Source organism: Dermacentor silvarum, chromosome 7 (assembly GCF_013339745.2).
Source record: "Dermacentor silvarum isolate Dsil-2018 chromosome 7, BIME_Dsil_1.4, whole genome shotgun sequence".
Taxonomy (NCBI): Eukaryota; Metazoa; Arthropoda; class Arachnida; order Ixodida; family Ixodidae; genus Dermacentor; species Dermacentor silvarum.
The window spans coordinates 6,139,061-6,161,512 of record NC_051160.1 but is presented as its reverse complement, the minus strand read 5'-3'; the positions used below and the strand labels follow the sequence as shown (position 1 = coordinate 6,161,512).

General features: G+C 44.8%; 1 protein-coding gene across 5 annotated transcripts in view; it reads right to left on the bottom strand.

Moving 5' to 3' along the window:
* LOC119457481 (serine/threonine-protein kinase MRCK alpha) overlaps window positions 1-22,452 on the bottom strand; it is a 222,498-nt gene that overhangs the window by 116,904 nt on the left and 83,142 nt on the right. For all 5 annotated transcript variants that reach the window (XM_037719064.2, XM_049670117.1, XM_049670119.1 and 2 more), the window contains exons 2-5: window positions 13,104-13,195; window positions 3,240-3,323; window positions 1,098-1,193; window positions 79-321 (exon numbers count right to left, since the gene is read on the bottom strand). In XM_037719064.2, coding sequence (XP_037574992.1) covers window positions 79-321; window positions 1,098-1,193; window positions 3,240-3,323; window positions 13,104-13,195 — 515 coding nt within the window. The remainder of the gene's footprint in view (window positions 1-78; window positions 322-1,097; window positions 1,194-3,239; window positions 3,324-13,103; window positions 13,196-22,452) is intronic.

Here is a 22,452-nt window from a genome sequence, read left to right as displayed (position 1 = left end):
GTGGCCTTTGCATAAGAAAACTGAAGGAATCCTTATGTGTGCTATCGCAATGTTCTGAACTTGATCAAGAGTGCTCACCGTTCCATCATCGCATAGCCGAAGACAGGAGCCAAAGTCGGCCAGCCGTATGTGGCCATTGGCATCAAGCAGCACATTGTCAGGCTTAATGTCTCGGTGCACATAGTGCAACGAGTGTATAGAATCTATGGCGAGGATCATCTCAGTAATGTAGAAACGTGCCATCTCCTCAGGAAGTTTGTCCTCAAACTTGCTGAGCAGGGTCAGCAGGTCTCCTCCGCAGTAGTAATCCATGACGAGATACTGTGCGAGAAATAGTAAAGAAAGTTTATCCCTTAAGAACAAATAAACTGCAACAGGAAAGCCTTGCTGTATTTGTCCTGACAATAACGGGTCATATTGCAGGGTCTCTCTCTGCTATATATGACAACTTTCTGTTACAATACAAATACCAGCATATTATGGAAGCCAAAGAGGCAATAACATACCAATTGCCAGGAAAGAAGACAGCCATTAAATACGCATAAATGTGAACTTATTTAGACACAGAGGCCAAGCTTTTAGTAGTAGTAGAGCACGCAAAATAACAAAAACAACATGAAACTAATATATTTTAAATCATGTGGGGTAATGCTTCAAATGAGATAACGCTGTACTGCCCACAGCCACATCAAAAGTTGCTCAGTTTGTCACATTGTAAAGGTGACTTATTAGCTTAATCCACACAAAATAGGGCTCCAACTGCTACTTCTATGCATCTGGGCCTAAAATTATTGCATTTAATATGGCAACACTTGTGCACAATACAATTACAATGAGAGACTCGCAAACTTTATACATACAAAGCCTCTAACAGTAGCTGCTATAAGTGCCAATACATCGATTTCAGTTGAAAAAATATGTGATGTATTGTGTTTACATTCAAATGGTTAGCACAGCATGCTTCATAAAAATAAAACAAAACTGTTGTCTATTATTAATGCAGAGCACAGCATACTTCAGCACAGCTATGGACACAGCATTCCCATGACAAGATAAAAAAAAAAATCTTCAGTGCAGGTATCAAACAATGTCCTCACCAAGTTGGTGTCATCCTGAAATGAGTAGTGGAGATTTGTAATCCACCGCCTGTCACCAAAAACAAGTACGTCACGCTCTTCTTGAAAACAGGCTGTCTGAAAGGGGAAACGACAGCAGTGTAAATGCGAACACCAATAGGAAAAAACTGAGAAATATCTGCTGTCATTTGAGGTCCGTCAGAAACAGAAACAGACGGGTCACAGGAAGACGCAGATAGCACAGCTGCTAAGCTGAACACAAGAAGTCACATGTGGAAGTGAACAAATCTGTTTCATGTGCATCCCATATTTCTTTTGCTTAATAAGCCCCTCACTAGGCCGCATTGCAAATTATGGTTATGCACTGGAAGTGGTAAAATACCGTCGAGGGATAATTTTACCACAATAAATTTTCAATTCGGTTCATCATTGGAGGAGACAGAATAAATTGAATGCCTTGTTACTATACTGCCAGGAGGTGAGTACGACTGCTAACACTCCCCCCTTGCCACCCTTTGCCTGAACTAGCGTCCGCAAGCGGCGTACCTTCCCTGCTTTCTCCCATACTAGAGATGAGAGATTGTATAACATTCACATGACAAGCTCCACCTTCTTTTTTTGTTCTTCTCTTCTTTTTTTGCTGCACAGATACTTCCAGTGGTGGAATTGTGCATTCCACACAGGATGATTTACGAAAATCATGTGTCATGGTGAGTGACATAACTATCAATGTCACCCACCATGTAGTGACATGTAGTGTAGAGGCATTTCTGCATGCAACATTGACCCTCTGGCTGGATGTGGAGCATCCTCGAGAGGTAGGGTGCGTGGCATTTGGTTTGAAATTTGAGCTGTTTTTGTGGTGCGCAGCGCTGTAATGCCTTGCCGACACAATTGTCAGCATGTGCTGTATATGCTACGCTTGTCTGTTTAAAATGACCAAACCTGGTGAGGTGCTCTTTAAGAGGAATGTTTACCTTAGAAGCTCCCATATAAATACATGGGAACAGGGAAGCTGTCTTATCCAACATCCACTGCACCAATTTTGATGAGGTTTGTAGCATTTAAAAGTTATAATCTAGTGACCATAGCAAGCAGACTTTTTATTTACTGTCAATGTCTTTTACAAAATTCGTGAAAATTGCAAAATTGAAAAAAAAAAAAAAAAGCTACTGAGAAATCAAGTTTGCAACTCTAGCTCAAATTAAAGAACGATATCACAGTTCTCTAAATTGCCCCTATTGAGACATCTAAACCGGACAACACTCTGAAGTATACCACTAACTTGTGAGTAGCACAATTGCAAAATCCTCATAAGCATTCCACAAATGTTCATAGTATATCACATTAGCCCATTCCAGATTATCTAAAAGATGCAGTTCCAAAAGCTGCAATATCTGTTCTTGCTGAAAAGTTATGTATTTGTAAACTTCATGTACAATCTGTTTTGACTTACCCAGTTTTGGCAATTTTTGTACAACATTTCATGGAATAAATCATAAATCAAAATTCTGCTTCCTTCTGTCAGTAGCCATTCAGTTTCCTCTCTTAAATGCAACAAAAGTTCATTCAAATCGATTCATTGGTTGTCTAGCGAAAGTATTTGTGTGTTTAACATGCATTTAAATATGGAAATTGGAGTTGGCCCCAAGCTGAGGCTTCCTCTAATTTGGTTGTGTTCAAAACATGGCGACTGTGATGCCACTTCCTACAGTTGAAATCACTTGCAGCATCTACGATATGCAAAAATATGGCCAATAAAATAAGTTGCTGTTGCAGTGAGGAAGCCGTTGGTGGGGGTGTGACCACCTATTGCTTGCAAGAACCTCTCCTCAGGCATGTCCAGGTTGCAATATTGTCGATTTGAAAACGTAAAACATCAATATTAATAACCCTTGTGAGGTTGTTAACAGCTTTTTGTTATTGCAGTATTCTGACACCACTGCTACGGTAACAGAAAATATACTTTTAATGTGGCAAAATTAACATATCATCCAGCGCAAAGGAAAGCTACCAGAGCGCACATATTTAAAAATGAAAGCTGGGGAAACAAATCTGCTGATCAACGAATGGCGGATCATGAATACGTACATGTCTCAAACGTGTAAATATTACACTGGTATGGCTTCAAAACAAACTCCAGAATTTCCACAAATGACTCACTTCAGCTCTCTTGAGCATCTCCCACTTGTTGAGGATCTTCATGGCATACACTTTCCCTGTATTCCGTTCTTTTACAACAGCCACCTGCAAGAAGAGACCGAATCATTGTTAACATACCCAGTAATCCAGTTTAAGTCCATACTATCAGGATAAATTCAAATGTGAACAATTCCAAAGCTACTCAATGCACTGCTCTGTTTCCAGGTTCACCTGCATTTGTAACAGTGGCCCATTTCAGACTCCAAAACGTACACTTGGGACTTCCCCACGCTTAGAAATCGGCTACAGGGCAACTGCACATTGCATTTATGTGTAAATACACAAAATAGGCATTCTGATCTGTTATTTCCTGTTTTCGTTTCACTGGTGATAATCTCCCTGTAATGCACCCCTAAACCAGTCCTATTATGCAATGAACATGTCAGTAGAAGCGCCAGCCTTAAAATTTTACTAATAATAATTTGGTGGAAATTACTACTGAAATTTACTCAAGATGCTGGCTGTCTTAAGAGTATTTATGTACTTTGTTCCGTAAGTACACTGAGAACAGGCACTCTTCTACAGTTGCCGCCAGAATGATCTGCCCCATAGACAAACGAAATATCAATATGACAATGGCTTAAATTTCTGTTGATCATATACTTTGTTTCTATGGAGTTGGTGACAGTGTTTCAGATAGGCTTGAATAACTTAGCAGGTCTGAAAAACTATGCTTTCAAAAATTGGTTGATGACTATTTTAGTATTTGGAAAGTTTTGCTCTAAACAATGTGCAAGTAAAAACCATAACGTAATTGATGTCATTATGACAAATTTAAACGTGTTGTAAAAATTGTGCATTTTATAGTAAGTTCACAGAAGTTTACATGTATGTAAAAGTGTAAAAGGAATTTTTTGTGGTAATATGCAGGTAGTCTAGAGGAGAAAAGAGAGTAGCTACAAGTGAAAAGTGTCATGAACACCACACCAAAGACAACTTTCAATTGAGCCACATTCATTCATTTGATGGTGAGTTAACTGAGCAAGTGTTGCCTGATGCAGTCACCTCAACCAGTCACAAAATTGAAAGCTTTGATGAAGGTTGTAGGCTTTGCCGATCTGCAAACCTCGTCCTTATATCCCTGTGAAAGTCCACACAGCAATATTCAAGAGCCAACATCCTTTATCACAGAAATACACAACAGACTGCAACAGGGTGCTGCAACACTTTTCTGATTTTACAAAATTACTAGTTACTTTTGGACATAGTCCCTTAACAACAGCTTGAGCACACTCCCATTCAGCATGTGCGAGTTGATTGAACTAGTGGAAAAGGTCACTACAAGAAACACTTGCAAGTGAAACTTCTTTCCAGTCAATCTTATCTTAACATTGCTTAGGTGGGTGTTTTCAAAATTGTCATCTGTGGACTTTAAGTGCTCCTCGAAATATATTAAGAAGAGCTCAACAAATATTCACAAGCGAGCAGCATTTATGTAAAAGACTGGAAAGCCTTGTTATACAATATGAACAACCTAATTATCTAAAGCTGCATTCATGCACACTGTGTTCAGATCAAATCAAAATAAAGATAGGTGGTGTGTATTGCAATAGGCCTAACACCTTGACTGCCTTCATAAGAGCCTGACATTAGCACATTCATTTTCTAGGATACAGCATCATCTTCCTCTTTGTTTACATACTGTGAGTGACATTTTAACCCTTCGTGTGCAGGGCATTTTTCCAAAATGTAACAATTCCATTTCCGTTTAAGTAACACATTACCAGACTTTAAATTCAAATGCAATTTATCGGTGATATGTTGCTGAGCATTTTACAAATTTTGAAATCTTAAGATTGATATAAAAATTAAGACACATTAGGGCACCACAACAATAAGCATAAGATGTGAACATGGCAGCAAAAGTACAAAACGAGAGCATTTGTCAATTACTTTAGATAGAATAATTTATGTTCTTCAGGCAACGTGATGTTTTTGTCACTACTGCAGTCCATTGAAACCATCTCATCATGACTGAAGTCCTCTGACTCAGAGTTCATAAGAAGTTCTTGAATTTGTACATCATTCAAGAAACAGGTGAATTTTAACGCTAGTTCACCATGTTTTAAATGTGTGACATGTTATGCCGCTTACAGACTTCACCAGTTGGCACCAGGACTTTGCCTTGACAAATTGGAACATAGCATCAATTCAGTTTATGGCACAATCACAATGTGTGGATTTATGCACTCATGGGTGTCTTATAGTAAACTGTGATTGGGCTAAGCTATCTGCAAATCATTGCAGATGGCCAGTGAACTGGCTAAACTGCCACCAGGAGTGCTAGCTAGTACCCTTCTCCACGCTGTGACATCGTAATCCATGCTATCACACAAAACAGTGAAAATAATGTGAAATGTGATCACATCAGAATCTGCACCCTGCTAATTAAATTAGCCCAATTCCTACATGTCCCGAGTTTGACACAAGCACAAAGCAATTCCACTGTTGCACGCCCACAACAGATTTACATTTCATGCTTTCTCAAGTGATGGTAAATACAGAAAGCCTGCACTGTTTGCACACAGTATTTAAAGGAGTACTGGCGTGACAATTTCGACTTGCAGTTTTGTTAGAGGTGTGCGAATATCAAAATTTTCTCATACAAACTGAATACGAATAATAATAACTATCGAATAATGATGTGCATAAGCATTTATTACTTTTTTTATTTTACTACATTTTCGAACATCACAGTTATGTTGCCAAAAATAAAAAATTGACAAATAAACCATTATGTTAAATCTTTGTTCATTCAACCCTGGTTAATTTAGAAAATTAATCAGTGATTCACACTATCTGTCTGTTCTTCCCATCCTGCGCATTGTTATACATCAAGTGCCCTTTAACTGAAGCATTTGGCCCTGTGTCAGTTGTCATTCAGTCCATTTGTCACCAAGGAGTGCGGGTTGCATTACGAACGTAATGACAAATGAGCGAGGCAAAAGCTGGGCTAGCACCAGCTCCATAACCAGGGGGAGGGTTAGGGGGTTCTGACAACCCTTAGATTTAACACTGCGGCTATACGCTGCTCAGTACAACTTCCTTATACATTTGTCATTGTGTAATATAATTTAGTATATAGTATTATATGTTTATACTATTACATGTCAATAATGTGCTTAATTCACACATGAACATAAGTGAGTATAAGTCTTTTGAAATAGCTGGCATTGTTCCTGCAGAACCCCTCAAAATAATTCCTGGGCACGGCCCTGGGTAGCACTCAACAAGAACGAAATGGTATTGTTCACCATGACCATCACTTTGGAAAGCACCGCGGAAATATAGCACCTTTTCTTTTCCCCACGTTTCGGACCAAATGCATGCAGGACTCCTGCCACACAACACAAGCCGCAAGCCCATGTAAGACATTCGATCACTTCACTGTCATGGACATAATGCATTTACAAGGATATAACGCAAGCACGAATACTACAGTGTGGTGTCTGAAGGCAACTTCCATTGCTCTCCTTTAGTTATGGTTTGATCATCATAGATTATAGTTCATTAGTTATAGTTAGTTATCTATAGTTATTTAGTTTAGTTTGATTATTATACATCATAGTTAAACAGTACAAATATCAGAAGATGCAGGAGGACTACCAAATAAACCAGATACCTTCTGCATTTTCTGTTGTTTGCGCTGTTTTTATGCCACATACAAGATATATCCACTCGCCTAGTTTCCACTTCTACTGAACTAGAGATGGGTAATGTCACCAAACAAATTAAAACAGCACAATAAAGCCATGTACAGGACTGGCAACAGCACAAGTGCTCACTAACATCCAATGTATTTCAGGACTACGTAAAAGGGTAGTTCATGGTCTGCACATGTGCGAGAACAAACACCACCACGGGTACTCCAAAAATTAATAAATACTCAGCCAGTTGTACATCAGCACTAAGGAACTTGTCAATTTAGCCTTTCCAGCAACCTATTTTCACCCTTCCTCAAGTTGACAGAGGTGTCACTAATGCAATAATTGCGACCCCTCTGCTTGAAAACAAAAGCCCCCAAAAGCTCACATGTCACGGTGTCCCTGTTTCTACCTAATATCTTCTGCCTAATGCACCCAAACTCGTATATGTGATGTGCGCTTGCATCGTGGTAACACCCATAGCAGATTCACCACCCCCCGCTATGGGTGATTGTCAATCCCGCGTCACGCTCGGGTGCATATCGCCATCACCTCCTTTATTGGTATCGGCGCTGGTATCGCGGTAACGTATCCCTCATCGCTCCTCACTGCACAGCTGCCACATTTGCATAGTGAGGCCGTGTGTACGGGCATCGCTGTAGTGGATCGGTCCATTCAGAGGGATAGTCATCCTGTAGTCATCCTACTCCCTAAGACAGAATTTTTATTGCAGTTTATTATCCCTTCACGCAATCGCACCATTCCCTTTCATTGCGCCCGCGGACCCAGAGCGACGGAAGAGATGGGAAGCCCAAGTAAAGCGCGATCACTGGAAGGCAACGGATAACTCCTGCATTTGCGAGGTAAGTGTCAAGAGTGTTTAGACTACCGCACCGTGTTTTTCATTTCTCTGATCCTCGCTCACGTACCTACGTTCGCTCACGAACTAAGTAAGCACTGCACCGATGCTGTCTCAGTAGCGTATGGTTTGCGAGCGCGCGTCGCATAGGCTTTTTTCGTTTTGATGGGCGCAGTCAGTACCCTTATTTTAAGGACTGACGAAAATGCTTAGCCGCGAAACATTCTTACATTAGCTACGAATCGTCACGTAAGCCACCTATTTTCCTTTTTCACGGGAAGCACACATCGTGTGTGTCTCTTGTTCTTTTTTTTTTCTTTTTCGGTACTGGTTATTTGGGACTAAAGAACGCAGTGCTTCGTCTGGGGAGAGCGGCTGTTTTGTACGTGGTAAGCGAAACATTGTGATTTTCTCTGATTTCTCAGGAGATATCTTGCGGACCTCAGGGTGTTACGTTACATAGCTTATTTTTTAGACTTGTACATATTTGTAGCGTGGTGATCGTAAGCCGATGGTCATTCGTGCTCATTCCCGATCGTAGTGGGTACTGTGACGGTCTTTAAATGCCTGTGCACGGTATGCCCAGGTGTAGTAGAGTTAAGGGGCACCATGGGACCAAAATGTTTCGGCGCTTTCTCGCATGGTGTCTGTTGTAGCCTGTGCATTTCTTCGAAACGTGTGAAGCGAGGTAATACAGCATTGCTTCTGCTAAAATTTATTTTTAAGCACTGTAATGGGTTCTCTGTATTTACAAGGCAACTTTTCATATCAATAATCACTTTTGTTGTTTTACCTGTACTTAGAAACACTTTGAAGAGGACCAGTACGAGGGAAATCGACAGGATGGGCGCCGTCTGTTAAAGTCAGCAGCCCTACATCATCATGGACTATATTTTCGAAGTGAAAAACATTGCTAATCTGTATTTGACTGTCTTAGTTTCATTTACGGTTTTTGTAAGTGATATGTATGCAGTGTTGTTTATTTTTGCAATGTAGTTATCAGTGTTCTAATGGTTATTTATGAAATGTTCTGTACTCGCCATCGATGTGTTTGGCTGATGCGACGTAGTCGATGGTAGCTGATGTATGTATTCTGGCTGGATATCTTGATTAATATTACCCGCGGTTGCGTTTTCTTGTTTGCATTCTTGTTTTCGATTTATATTGTGTGTAATAAGGTTGATGTACTCACTTGAACCCCCCCCCCCCCCCCCCCATGTAATGAATAAATAAAAAAAACTCTCTCTATCCCGATTTGTGTGTCGAGCCTACCTTGCGAATTTTTTTTTATCTCGTCTTTCAACATAACCTTCAGGCGCCACACAGTACATATAATTTTTCATGTACATATCTCTTTCATGATTGATTGTACTAGACATTATAAGTAAATGTATTTTGTGCATCGTTTGATTTCTTGTGTGTACTACGCAAGATTGACACAGACAAGTTACGTTACATTTTACTCTACAGCACTAACTAAACCTTATTTTCACATCGCAGTTATTTTTACACCAGCTTAATCCTGTCAGCACACAGTTTTGTGGGCAAAAAAAGCAAAAATTGTGCGTAGATATCGTCAAATAATTGCAACGAACGCGAAGAGCACGCGCAACGCAAGGGAAACTAACCGCCGTGCGCGAGTGGCTGGCTACGGTAAAGGAGGCGTGACGTGTACACCAAAATACAACAGCGAAAAAGAAAAACTTCCACACACAGGGGGTCGCAAACCTTATATACCAAGCATCGAAGCGCAAAAAAATAGTGCGTATTTTAAACATACACACGGCATATTAAATGTGATTGAATTAGGCAACTTGGGGCATGTTCCCGGCGCCATACATTTACGTCTGCGACCTTCGACGAGTTAACGGCTATTGGTTATAAAGATATGCAGATGGGACACCGATAAAAAAATCCTCATCAAGGCAAAGCACTTGGAAGCGCGCCGCGAGTAACACTTTATGAACGCAAGCGTAGCTGAGTCTCAGCTCGTGTGACACAATATGGCGGCGCCAGCGGGGTTGTCTCCACCCTGGACGGCGGCGCTGGGCATCGAGGCACCCTAGGTAACGTATCCCTCATCGCTCCTCACTGCACAGCTGCCACATTTGCATAGTGAGGCCGTGTGTACGGGCATCGCTGTAGTGGATCGGTCCATTCAGAGGGATAGTCATCCTGTAGTCATCCTACTCCCTAAGACAGAATTTTTATTGCAGTTTTATCCCTTCACGCAATCGCACCATTCCCTTTCATTGCGCCCCGCTGATCGCAGACCCGTGCTCCTTGTCACCAAGCTGGCTATCCTGCAAAGCTTAGTCGTCCGGTGGCTCAGCTTACCTGATGCGCTAAATTCCGCTATGACGCGATAAGTAGCCCAACATCGGGCACACATTCGCACCTTATATTGAAACAAACGAAAACAATCGCGTATACTCCCGCACTGCCAACAATATATTCAATTTGTTTCGACTACTCGTACAATATAGAATATTCGAACAATTTCGAATCCTTGGTTTCCGAATGGCATACGAATATTATTTATAGTATTTATTTATTTAATTATTTACTTTAATGGTCTAGAGGGTTTGGACCTTTACATAAAGCATGAAAATTAATGGGGTGCGAATATTCGATGACTTCGAATGGCATACGAATATTAAAAATATAATATTCGGCTGGCATTCGAAGTCATCGAATATTCGCACCCCATTAATTTTCATGCTTTATGTAAAGGTCCAAACCCTCTAGACCATTAAAGTAAATAATTAAATAAATAAATACTGGAAAGCCTCAGGACGTCCTAATTAACTTACTACACGCATACGTGTCTCTACGAATCACTTTTGGTTTCCGTATCCAGAAGGTGGATGCGTTATGACGTCACGATACATTGGCTCGTTGCAGCTGCCAAACCCGAGCGTAGCCAGAAAAAACGTGTGCGCAGCACTCTTGATTATGTTTTTTATGCAAAGAGCATCCTTAGCCTACTTCAGCCATTTTGGGCTTACTAGCCCATTAACGCCGTTTTTTCAATGAAAACTAAAATCATTAAAACTTTATCCGATGCTGGGACGAATGGAACTAGCGTCACACGGGTTCCTTAAGCACAGCAGACCCGACGCTTTAGGGCTGCCGCACGAATGCCCGCGGTCTTCGAGGGATTAATACTCCGCGATAGCACGCAACAGAGCGCCGCACATCTCGGAAGACACGCCAAAAAGCGAGAGAGAAAGGACTTCACGGACTCTGCGGACGGGCCGTTAGATGGCGTAGCATATGGTCTCGCTCGTTTAAATAGAATGTTTGTGTCGAAAATGTTTGTGTCGATTACTTAATTGTGTTAATCGTTTGTAAATATTACGAGAAAAATCCCAAACTTTGGGCTGCCAGACAATTCTGCCCGGTTTTCGTGTCAGACAACAAAACCCCCGATTTCCCCCGGTTTTCTTCTTTAAAAACAACACCCGATTTGCACCCCACGAATTCCAAAAATATAAAACCTGAAAACTAAGAACCCCATATTATATTCTGTATCTCTCCTAATAATAAAAAAAAGAAGAAGAAAAGGTGTTGTAAGCGTTTGTGTCGTCGTCCTATCTATCCGTCCCTGTTTCGCTCGCGCTATTTTGTTATCCTTTCAGTGACATGTATATTGGCACGGTTACCCCACTTTCTAACCCTACGGAATCCAAGCGAAGTCACTTCTCCGAGACAACGCCAGGCTCGCCAAAATTGATTCACCTTCGCTCCGGTGGGCTTTTGCACCGTCTTTCTAGAGCTAGTTGACGCGGGGGTCACAGCCCACTATCACGGGCCTCGCTTCCCCGCACATTCGTCCCTCACGACGAGCCTCGTTCCGAGGTTAAGCCTATTAATTAAGGCTGCTGTCTCACAGATAAGCCGGCTAAGCGCATTCCGCCACATTTCCGCGGCTGTGAGAGCGCTCGCCGCCGCCGCCGTGGGAAAGCGAATTTTCCGCGAGGCGCACCACCGGCCATCCTTTTCACGTCCGCGGTCGAGTAGCGCGCGAAATGGCGACGACACGAGTCACGTGATGTGCTCTGTGCTGTCCACGCTCGGGGATGGGAGACATTAGACCGCTAAGCTGAGCATCGCGTAACAATTTCTGGTACAATGATTTCTGTGGAATCCATAATGTTTTCACGAAATAACCGACATCGAGAAAAGCAAACAACGAAGCCATTCTAAAAAAATGTGCGTGTCAGTAGTGCTAAATTACATAATTAGCGCCGACCTTGTGCCGCTCATAAATGTGGCTCTCCCTGATATTTCACAAATGCCCATGCATCGCATCACGATGAGGTTATAGGCCTCTGTGCTGTATTCTCAGTCTGCTACCAATGGGTATATAATTTCCGTGGGCGGCACAAAAAGTGGTCTGCAAATTATCTGTGGTCCTACATAACAACGTTACAATTATGAATTAAGAAGCCCGAAGAAGCACATGCTACAACACATCAGTCAGTTGTTGACAGTCATGAGAAAAACCTTCGCTTCATTGGCAGAAACTCCAGCGGTAATTTTTGTCCTTCATGTCCTCCAGCGGTGTCATTTGTCCTTCACATGCATGTAATGAACAAATTCACTTCCGCAAAAAAAAAAAAAAAATCCGCCTCCATTCCACCGTGTGATGTACAGCGAAGCTGTTGCCGACGTTAGACAAGCACCACCACAAGCGACCTACGTCATGCACGTGCGCACAAGTGCAACATACATCCTCATTCTTCTATAGGCCCTCCTCCTAGCGCAAGTGCGTTATTCAACTAACTGAATTTCTCAAAGTGCGTCAGAAAATTCGCAAAGTACGACTTTCACACAAGCTGCAGACATGACAGCTTCGGATTATAATTCGAATATACGAGAAAACGTAATTCTATTACGCGGAAAGACAATGCCCTTTTCTAGCTGCCGCTTCAAGTCTGTCTGAGTGGCCGCAGCTGCTAGGTGGCGTTACTGTTTTTGGGTGAGCACGGAACGACCCCGCGAAAAATCCCGACCAACTAAAGGCTAACAGCTTCGCTGTAAAGCTCGGACCAGCAGGGACCATCTGTTCCGTTCACATTTAACGCGTTTAGGCAGTGCAAGGAACTGCGTTGACTTCACATTTAAAAGCGCGTTTTTACAGACGTAAGCGACGCGTCGGGGATGGAAAACGACGAAAGACGCCAATTGTGGGATGCTATCTTCCGCCATGCTGTCGAACTCTACCATGGAAGCGTTTCAAAAAAACCAAAGATGCCCTCGGTTTATAGAACACTCGGTTCTATAAACCGGGGGTTGGGCGCCTGGCGAAGACCTCACCTCTCCGAACGCTCCTCTCCCGATGACCTTGAGAACGTCGAAGTCATCCTTGGTCAGCCGCAAGTCCTTGATCCTCTGCACCACTGGTTTTACTGTTGAGAAAAAAAGATGGGGAACAAAAGTGAGTTACGAAATCAGACCCATAAACTTCGAACAGGCAAGATACAATGCAAAGTAAACAATAGAGAGAAAGTGCATCACTGATCTGGCTGTCGCTGCTCCCGTATCGAACGAACTGGGCAGCAGAACGCCATGACACCGCGGTGGGTATCGAAGAATCGGCGCGGACAAGCCGGTCACGCAAATGTTTGAATAAAAGCAACAACTTTTTCTTACACAGCCACTGGTCCTGACCCCAACCGACGACGTTAAGAAAACCAATTAGGCAAAGTGAACGTGCCTGCGCGCACGTGCTTTTTTTTCACTGCCTGTCGCCAAGCCACGCAGGAACCTCGCATAAAGTAGGTCTACAAGATGAACGAGCACGAGCCATTTGTTCGCTTAACCGAACGGTAACACGGCGCATTAACTAACTCGACGCGTGGCAACCCGTAAAACAAACGCGAGGCTCATAAAACACGCAGCGGTCAGCGACAGCTTGGAAGTTGCGTGCAACGCCGTCGAGCAGGCGGCGCCAGGTAGACACGACTGCGGCAACACTCACTCAATGAAGTCTTGTCGCAGCATAGAGGCAGTATTTATTTCTCTCTCGTTACGTGAAAATTCTAAACGATGACATCACAACATACGTGCAGTTCAGGCAAAGCAAAACACAACCCCGTAGAGAAACAATTTATTTACTAAAGTGAAGTATGTGTAGGATGCGTTGGGCGTTACAAAATACAGCAATACAAGACAGCCCAAATGCGCAGGCGCATACAAATCGAAAGAAAGATAGCCACCCTTCCCCACACCCCATAGAACTTTCTGATCCACCTTATTATAATAAAAAAAATTACATTTCTGCACTGAACAGCGATATCCATGTGTCACTTATACAAGCTACCTCTAATTTTGATAAACACTTCGAAAAAAAAAAAGATGCTGCGCTCGATCTTTCTGTGTGGCATCCTGTTTCCCAATCTTGCGCATTTAGCCATCAGTCATTAGAATGAACTATCCCCTCAAGACATTCTAATTTTTGAAAGTTTATGCGAGTTTCTCCCCACTTCCATTGACTTTTTATAACGCAGACCGAACGGCAGTCGCACGAATGAGACTTACTAAAGTATTATTGCTTCTGCGCAAAATGAGACTGACACGCACTCACACACGCGCAATGACAAAGATAGAGAGAGAGAGGGGGGGGGGGGGAGAGAGAGACGGGCGAAAGCACTATTTCTGTGTCTGCCGCAGTAAAACTAATTTCGGCGAGTTGGTTGGTACTTGGATAAAAAACACAGCGCGACTGAGACAAGGACAGGGAACACAAAGCTACATCACAAGCACTGACTAACAACAGGTTTTATTTGCACTAAGACCTGCATTTTATATGCGCAGAAATTTGCCATATCACCCCACCAGTTAACAGACAAATATGGTCACACATGTTCGAACTATATCCAGATGCCGTTCTAGCACGAACATATCACGCTAAACCACCACCAACCGCAATACACAAAAAACACGTTCATCGAATTTTCCATTGTTACTATCATCTTTCGAGAAATGTATTGATAATTGTAAATAAAAATGTATAGTATTCTTTTCAAGCTTTGTTTTCTTTACTCGTTTACTGTTTTACTATTTTGATGTGTACTGATGTCAATCCCACCCTGTCAAGGCCCCTACCTGGGACTAGTAGTATTGTAAATAATAATAAAAAGCGGGCAAGTTCGCACTCGGTCGTGCAAAGCTTAGTCACAGCGAAAGTGTCAATCCTTAAGTCTTACTGGCTGCTACTGCTAGGTCTTAACTTGGTTTAACTTAGCTACGCATGTAGGGAAGGCATTCTCGAGCGATCATTTTCGGAGGTACCTTCCCTTTCGCGACATTTCGCGTGACTAGCGCTGGACGCGTCAGCGTTCCTGGCATGCCACAAACGCAGGCAGGCAGGAGCAGTGTCTGTCGGGCGAAGCGAGCGCGCACCTGTGCCGGCGGTTACTAGGCAACGCGAGGTGACGTCATCGCTACTTCTTCGGCGCATGCGCGGCTAGGCAACGCGGGCGGCGTCGGCAGCAGCTCTGCGCGTTGCCTCGTTGGTGCTGCCACAATTTCTTTATCTCGCTCTCATTCTCTTTCCATCTCCCGAGCATTGCGCACGCCAAGCGCATGCTCTCCTTCCCTCTACTTAACGTCCCATGTCAAGGCAACATGTGCACGGCACGGAGAGGAGGCGAGGCACACGCCGCTAAACGAGGTGGTTGCTAGGCAACGCAGTGACGTCATAGTTCGGCGAGGTTTTGCGACAGCAGGCGCCACTTTTTACGGTTAGCTAGAATAGCTGTGCGTTTCCGCAGTTAGAATATGCAGTGGCACCAACTCGCCCAACTTTCCATCTTACTACTATGGGAGTGCTGGGTGCACGGTACATTAATTTGCATAATGTTCGTGCTTGTCACCAGACGCTCTTATTCCGTTATGCATTACTCTTTTATCTTTCTAAATTACCAAGAAATCGTTTTATAAACGAATTGGTAATTGGTCTGTGCGCATGGATTATCAATAATGCTATTTTTTGTTTATTATTAACAATTTGCGGTCCCAAAAGTGGTTTGAAGCCAGAGGGACGAAGTTTAGGCACCTCATTCCTATGCTGGCTGGAACTGCAGAAGCGCCGTATACATGCAGCGCTCGTAGACCGCTAGCATTACCACAAGTCCGCACGGTCGGCTGGGACTCGCTGCTGTGCTTGCCACCGCCTCCTCCATCCGGCGCAGAAGGAATGGTGGCCTGCACGGCACTCCTTCCTTGTGCGTGCGCTGACACTGCGGCGGTCTCTGCCAACGTCACTTACAGTTTTTCCCCACGGGCTTTCACCGAAAATGTGACATCTCACTTGCTGAACGTATAACGCTCCCTACGCGTTCCCTCGAACAGTGACATTGTGCCTGTGGAACTTGTAATGTTGCATCCTCTATACTCTTTCCTCCTCTTACCTTTCCTTCATCCCTTCTCTCTCTACTCTTTACTATCTTTTTTTTTAATTCTACTTCCTTTCCCTTTCAGACAAAGGCAATGTGAGCCACAAGATATGGGCGTAAAGCGTGCCACAATTGACTATCTCTTTCAGAGTTAAACAAAACATACCATACCATTCCATTTCTCCAGTAATGGCTGCAGAACAGTATACGAGAACATGGCCGCCGAGATCGCGCCGCCAATCTCGGGTGTCAACGCCAAGTCATAGAGAAAGAAAAAAAAGTTAAAGAGTGGACACTCCCATAGACCCCGGCGGCCCAATCGACTCTAGCGCACCTGGTGGTTGGTGAGAGCAACTGGCCTGCGCTTCCCGTTTCGGTTTCACTGGCGCGAATTTTGGATTACTGTGCGCAACCGACGTTTGGCTATGGCGAAAGTTAATGATATCAGACCACTTTTCTCCGCCCAAATAGCAATGCTATTGTTTGTCCTTTTGATTTAGCGATTCCCTATTTGTTTTAGCTCAAAACTGTGCGTGCGAATTGAGGTCATGACGTAATCTTTATTTCGACTAAGTTATAATAGAAAGATATGCAGGTAATCATAATTCACTACGGCTTTATTCATCGCGCTTTTCTTTTGGAACAAGCGGTCAATCTATATATCAATCAAAGAGACAGAGTACCCGCAATGTTTTTATTCCAAGGCAAGGTAGAGGCTGAGCATATAAAAAGCACAAAATGAGAAGAACATCGCACAGAAATGCAAAGTAGACAACAAATGCATCTAGACTTACAAATAAATTCTAACAAATAGAGTGAGAACACAGACAACGCACACATCGCTAGAGTTGGCAGTAGCCGACAAGCTGGTGAAGAATGACGCACTGGGCAAGTGGGTAAGGATCTATATGGATCTATGGCAAAAACTCAGCGCACAAAGTTGATAAAGAAGGAAGAAGTGACGTATACACAGCAATAAAGTCCCGAGTCACGACTCGGTTTAACAGAAGTAATGCACAGAAAAGAAAAAGCGTACAGAAACCACACGGCACAATATATCAGAAAAGCAAAAATACAGTGTGTTGGCTGTTCTTAAGAGCAACTTGCCCAAAATGAGAAAAAAAAAGCGAACTTGATGCTTCAACGTGGCCTGTTCGTCCTCGGAAAGGTAGGGCTGGACCGCCGGACGGCATGGCATCAGCGCGGTCTGAAAATGTCAGTAAATGCACACCAGGATTTATTCGTGGTCCGAGGCTTCGGGAAACGCGTCGTGAAGCATGCGAGGCCCAGCGACCGCTCCTCAACAGGGAGTTTTCGAATAGCGAAAGCAAAGCTTGCGGGCGTAGCGTTGCGGACTTCACGTTGCGGGCCCGCGAGCGTACGACGCGTTCGCCGCTACGCCGCAAGCTTTTCGTACGCTATTCGAAAACTCCCTAATGTTTCGCACCGAGCTCAGCGCACAGCACGCGTCGCCTCGGCTTGACGCCGTGCCCCAGTTTGCTATACTAGGGCGAAATCTTGTACGCGTTCTTGTACGCGTTCCACGATGAGACGGAGGCGTTCCGTTCCATCGAGCCGAACGCGATTCTGCATACGTTGCACAATGTTCACGTCTTGCCGCCGCATACAGCCGCAAACAGTTTTTTTAGCAAACCTCTCCGTCCTCACAAGCTCCAGAAAAAGATTACAACTGCGCGAATAAGACACCGCGTAAGAAACACAGAAACGCCCACCCACACGAAGCGCAACGCGTGTGGGCGTGTTTATGTTTCTTACATGGCGTCTTATTCGCGCAGTTGTAACCTTTTTCTGATTCAATGACCCAACTAGCCCAACAACATGTAATTCAACAAGCTTCGCTTGAAAACGTACCTCACCTGCTGTCTCACACACGAAAACACCGAAGCAGCCGACGTTGACGAAACCTTCCCGCTGTCATGCCTATGGTCATGCCTGGGCTTGTCTCATGCTGGTATGGCGAGTACTCTCGGCGCGAAATCGTAGATGCTGCTTATGGCAGTGCGGCTGAACAAAAATAACCACGTAAGGTGCGTTGAATAAATTGTTTTTATGTATAAATAACATGTCAAATATAGGCGCATAATTATTATTTTGTAAAAAACATTCTGTTTAATTGATGATAACTTTTTGTTTTTCGCACTTGCGTCCTCTGGCGTTTGGTGAGAGCACTAGTTTGTTACGTGGTCGTGACGTACTTCCTGAGGCCAGATTTCGCGGAGTGTCCTCTCTTCACTTTTTTTTTCTCTATGGCCAAGTTTCGTATATGCCGATCCCATTGCGCTGCGCGCAAACAGGCAACGTTTAGGATCAGCGGGCGATATGTAGGGCAAACGGCCGTGCTGCGCGCGCGTCGTCCTTCGGGAAGCCAACGGTGCGGACACGACAAGCACGCCCTGCCAGTGACCCTCCCTCCTCCTTCGAACCGCTTCTTCTATGGCTCTGAGGGTCGGCAACCCGGCTGTTCTGACCAGCGGAGAAAAAAGGAGGTGGCGTAGTACAATGCTGCATTTCCCTTGCTAATCGGACCAGTCCGAGGGGCCCCCATTCAGCCGCCGCCGCCGCGGAGACCCCGAGACAATGCGGCACTGATGAACGGTGGACGAGGCCTCGTGCGGCAGGTGTCTGGTGCTTGCTGCTGCTTCTCTGTACGACCCCACGCGCTCGACTCGCAAACTAACCAGCCTTCGGAGGTAGGTGTACGCTCTGCCTTTCCGGTACGAATTTGGCTGTATAGGAACAACAACAGCGACGACATCAAGAGCAGTAAAAGAGTTAAGAGGAACAAGAACACGATGGGGAAAGGGTAAGAAAAGAAAAATCAAGCAGCATTGAAGATGGGGCATTCCTCTAGGCCAGCTGGCTGCGGGCGCCGTGCCTCCAGCTGGGTAATGCTTGTGACACCGACAGCTGACGTTTTATTGCGATAGCAATTATATGGACACTCCAAAGCGGATTTCTGCCGTCGGCGTCACCGTGAGGTTCCGTATGACGTCAACGGCATGAAATCGTCGCCGCGCGCCGTATGCGGTATGTGCAAGTGTAAGGGCGCGAGGGACGCGCGCTTTCTCTGGGAGCGAACGCACGTCGGAGAGCAAACGCGCGTTCTGCGCCGTGCTCCATGAAGGGTACAGTGTACTAGAATAGAACTCTTCTAGTACACTGTAATGAAGGGCTACAGAATTAAGCATCCCTTTTCCTTTACAATCACCATATACGTATATAGAGCAAACGCGACTTCTTCCGTCGCGCGAAAGGCCGTGGGGGGACGGGAGCGAGGGAGGGAGGGAGGGGAGGCGACGTTTAGCTGCAGCAACGTTTTTATATAAAACGTTGCGAGGCGAGAAGGTGGTAAAGACTTCCGACGCTGTTCAACGAGTGTCCCGTTCTGATCTCGTCGAAAACCTCCGAGCCACCCCAAGAAGCACCGGCAACAGTCACCAACGCCGCGCGCGTGCGGTGCGAACGCGGGCAAAACGCCGACGGCGTCGACAACAGTTCTGCGCGTTGCTGGTGCTGCTGCATGTCCAAGTTTATACAGCTGATAAAACTACTATCCTTACTCCGTATAGCTCTCTACTAATTTGCTATCGCAATTGATGCTTCGCCTTTCGGGTGAAACTGCGACAATTTTTTATTGCTCTGCACGTCTGTACATCTCGAAAACGTAGAGCGATTCTTGCTTTTGGAAAGAATGACGCTTAGGAAGAACATGTATGTATGACGCTTATAGTTACAGCTGTCACACTCTGGCACGCGCATCTGTAGCACTTATAGCTCGCACATCTGGCATGAGGACACTTGAACAACACCATACATATTAGTGGAAGATTGTAGGAGTGAAACTTACAGTGAATGGCTAAAGAGCACACAAGGTGAGTGAGGTGAAATCGCGGGGGCCGGGATTTCATCCCGCGCCTTCGGGACTATTATAATATGCACGTAACGGCGATCCATTTTTGCCTGTATACTCCGGGTTCCCGCTGTGGGTTACGTGTACTGAAACTGCGCACGTTGGACTGATAAGACCGAAAAGTCATGTTCACAGCACACTCATGAAACGTGGAAAAAGAAGGGGAAAAGAACTGACGAGGATTATAGACTTTAAATAACGATCGTAAGACTTCCAAGTTGTTCTACTCGTACAGATGCGTTCGACGCGCTGACCATGTGCTGACTTTATAAGAAGGGGACGACAGGACACGAGGTAGCTGACACAACATCCGAAATCGACACAAGCTGACAAGGGAAGTCACCTAAGCGCACGAGCAGAGCTTCCATTCAAGCGTCGTACACCTATCGGTTACGCGACATCGAAGGACCCGTGCACGCACTTGTCAGTTTCATAAGAGACGGTGCTGATGCATGCATGCATGCATGTATGTATGTATGTATGTATGTATGTATGTATGTATGTATGTATGTATGTATGTATGTATGTATGTATGTATGTATGTATGTATGTATGTATGTATGTATGTATGTATGTATGTATGTATGTATGTATGTATGTATGTATGTATGTATGTATGTATGTATGTATGTATGTATGTATGTATGTATGTATGTATGTATGTATGTATGTATGTTCCACATGGATGAGTTCACGTTTCCACGACCGAGACACGTCCGCACGCACAAATGGATCAATCGAAGTCGAGAGTTTCATCTGTCCACATTAGCTAAACGTGCTGTCGACATGCATCTCAGTGCCTACAAGCGTCTACGGTATTAGTGCTCTAGCAAAATCGCGACGCGTAGCGCCAAGGTAAACCCCTTGTTCACCGACGAGCGCGCCCGTAGAAACGATAAGCGGCCCGTACATCGTGCGCGCACGCACGCACACAGCAAAAAGCTGCATGCCGCGGCCGCATTCGCGGCTGGAGGAAAGCGCAATCAGTCACGAAGACATGATAGACGGCTCGCAAGAGGTGTCCCATAGCAGTAGCAGTTTGCCGCTCTAGTGTGCAAACTCTCTTGAGGAGACAGACTCCTTACATACAGGGTGCTTACTCACCTTTCCTGACTCAACGTGGGGAGGGTTCTTTTCGAGATGTTTAATGTGGAAGCAATCCACCACGAGAGTCCAGGAAGACCCGGCGTCACGAGGAAACGTAAACGAAGCATCTCCTGAGGAGGAAGCCCAATGGTTCGTTACCCTCTCGGGGCACTCCAGGGTCGTGTGGTAGTGCCGAGTGTTGTCCTCTCTAGCCGATCACATAATCACCTTCTTTCCCCTTACCCCCTCACCTGCCTGCTACCGGCTACTCGGAGCTCTCCCGGCCGATCCTCCACCGCCGCAACCAGTTTCAAAGCGTGAGTCACGACGGCCGATCTCGCTTTATTTCCCCACCATGGCTAGCTGCTCGCCAGAGGCAAGGCTTCAGACGGTGAAGCTCCCCTCCTCCCTCGCTCTTTCTCCCTCGTCTCCATGGTTTCGCTTTCTCCTCCACGCCGCCAACAACACAAGCCTCCCTCCCTTCTCTACCGAGTCGCGCCGCTGTTGCCGCCGTATCGATTGGTCTTCGTCAGGGTCGAAGCCTTGGAGCGGGCTAGTGCTAGCATGTGCAAAGGCAGGACCACTAATACCTGTAGACTGCACACAATGGAAGCCATGAGTCCAAACTTTCATGGGACACTAACACTCAGTCAAATCATCATCATCAGCTTATTTATGTCCATTGCATGACGAAGGCCTCTCCCAGCGATCTCCAATGACCCCTGTCTTGCGCTTTGCTGATTCCAACTTGCACCTGCAAATTTCCGAATTTCATCACCCTACCTAATTTTCGAGCGTCTTCGTCTTCGATCCTCACTCCTATGTCTTTCCAGTATGCCTTCCGAGCGTGAAAGAAACCCGCGAACACACGCAATATTGCCGCGCGACTGGTTCAAGGCACTATGCGTGTATTAGAATGTGCGAACTGATGCGTTACTTTTCTTTTTTTTTTATCTTCTCTTATTTTGTTATCTTTTCTGCCCAAACCCCAACCCCCCCTGCAGAGTAGCCAACCAGACGCTTAATCTGGTTAACCTCTCTGCCTTTCACCTCTCGTTTTCTCTCTCTCGCGCGTGCATTCGCGGGCTTCTCTCATACTCGGAAAAGCACTTCTGTGTAGCACGTATTGAGCAACAGAAAGCTGTATCGGGAGTTTTTTAGGCTGTTCTACAATTTTCTAATTGACACTTTTAATCTCATTTCAATATTTGAGAAGTTCATAATTGTGTAATTAGGCGGAATGCAAAAA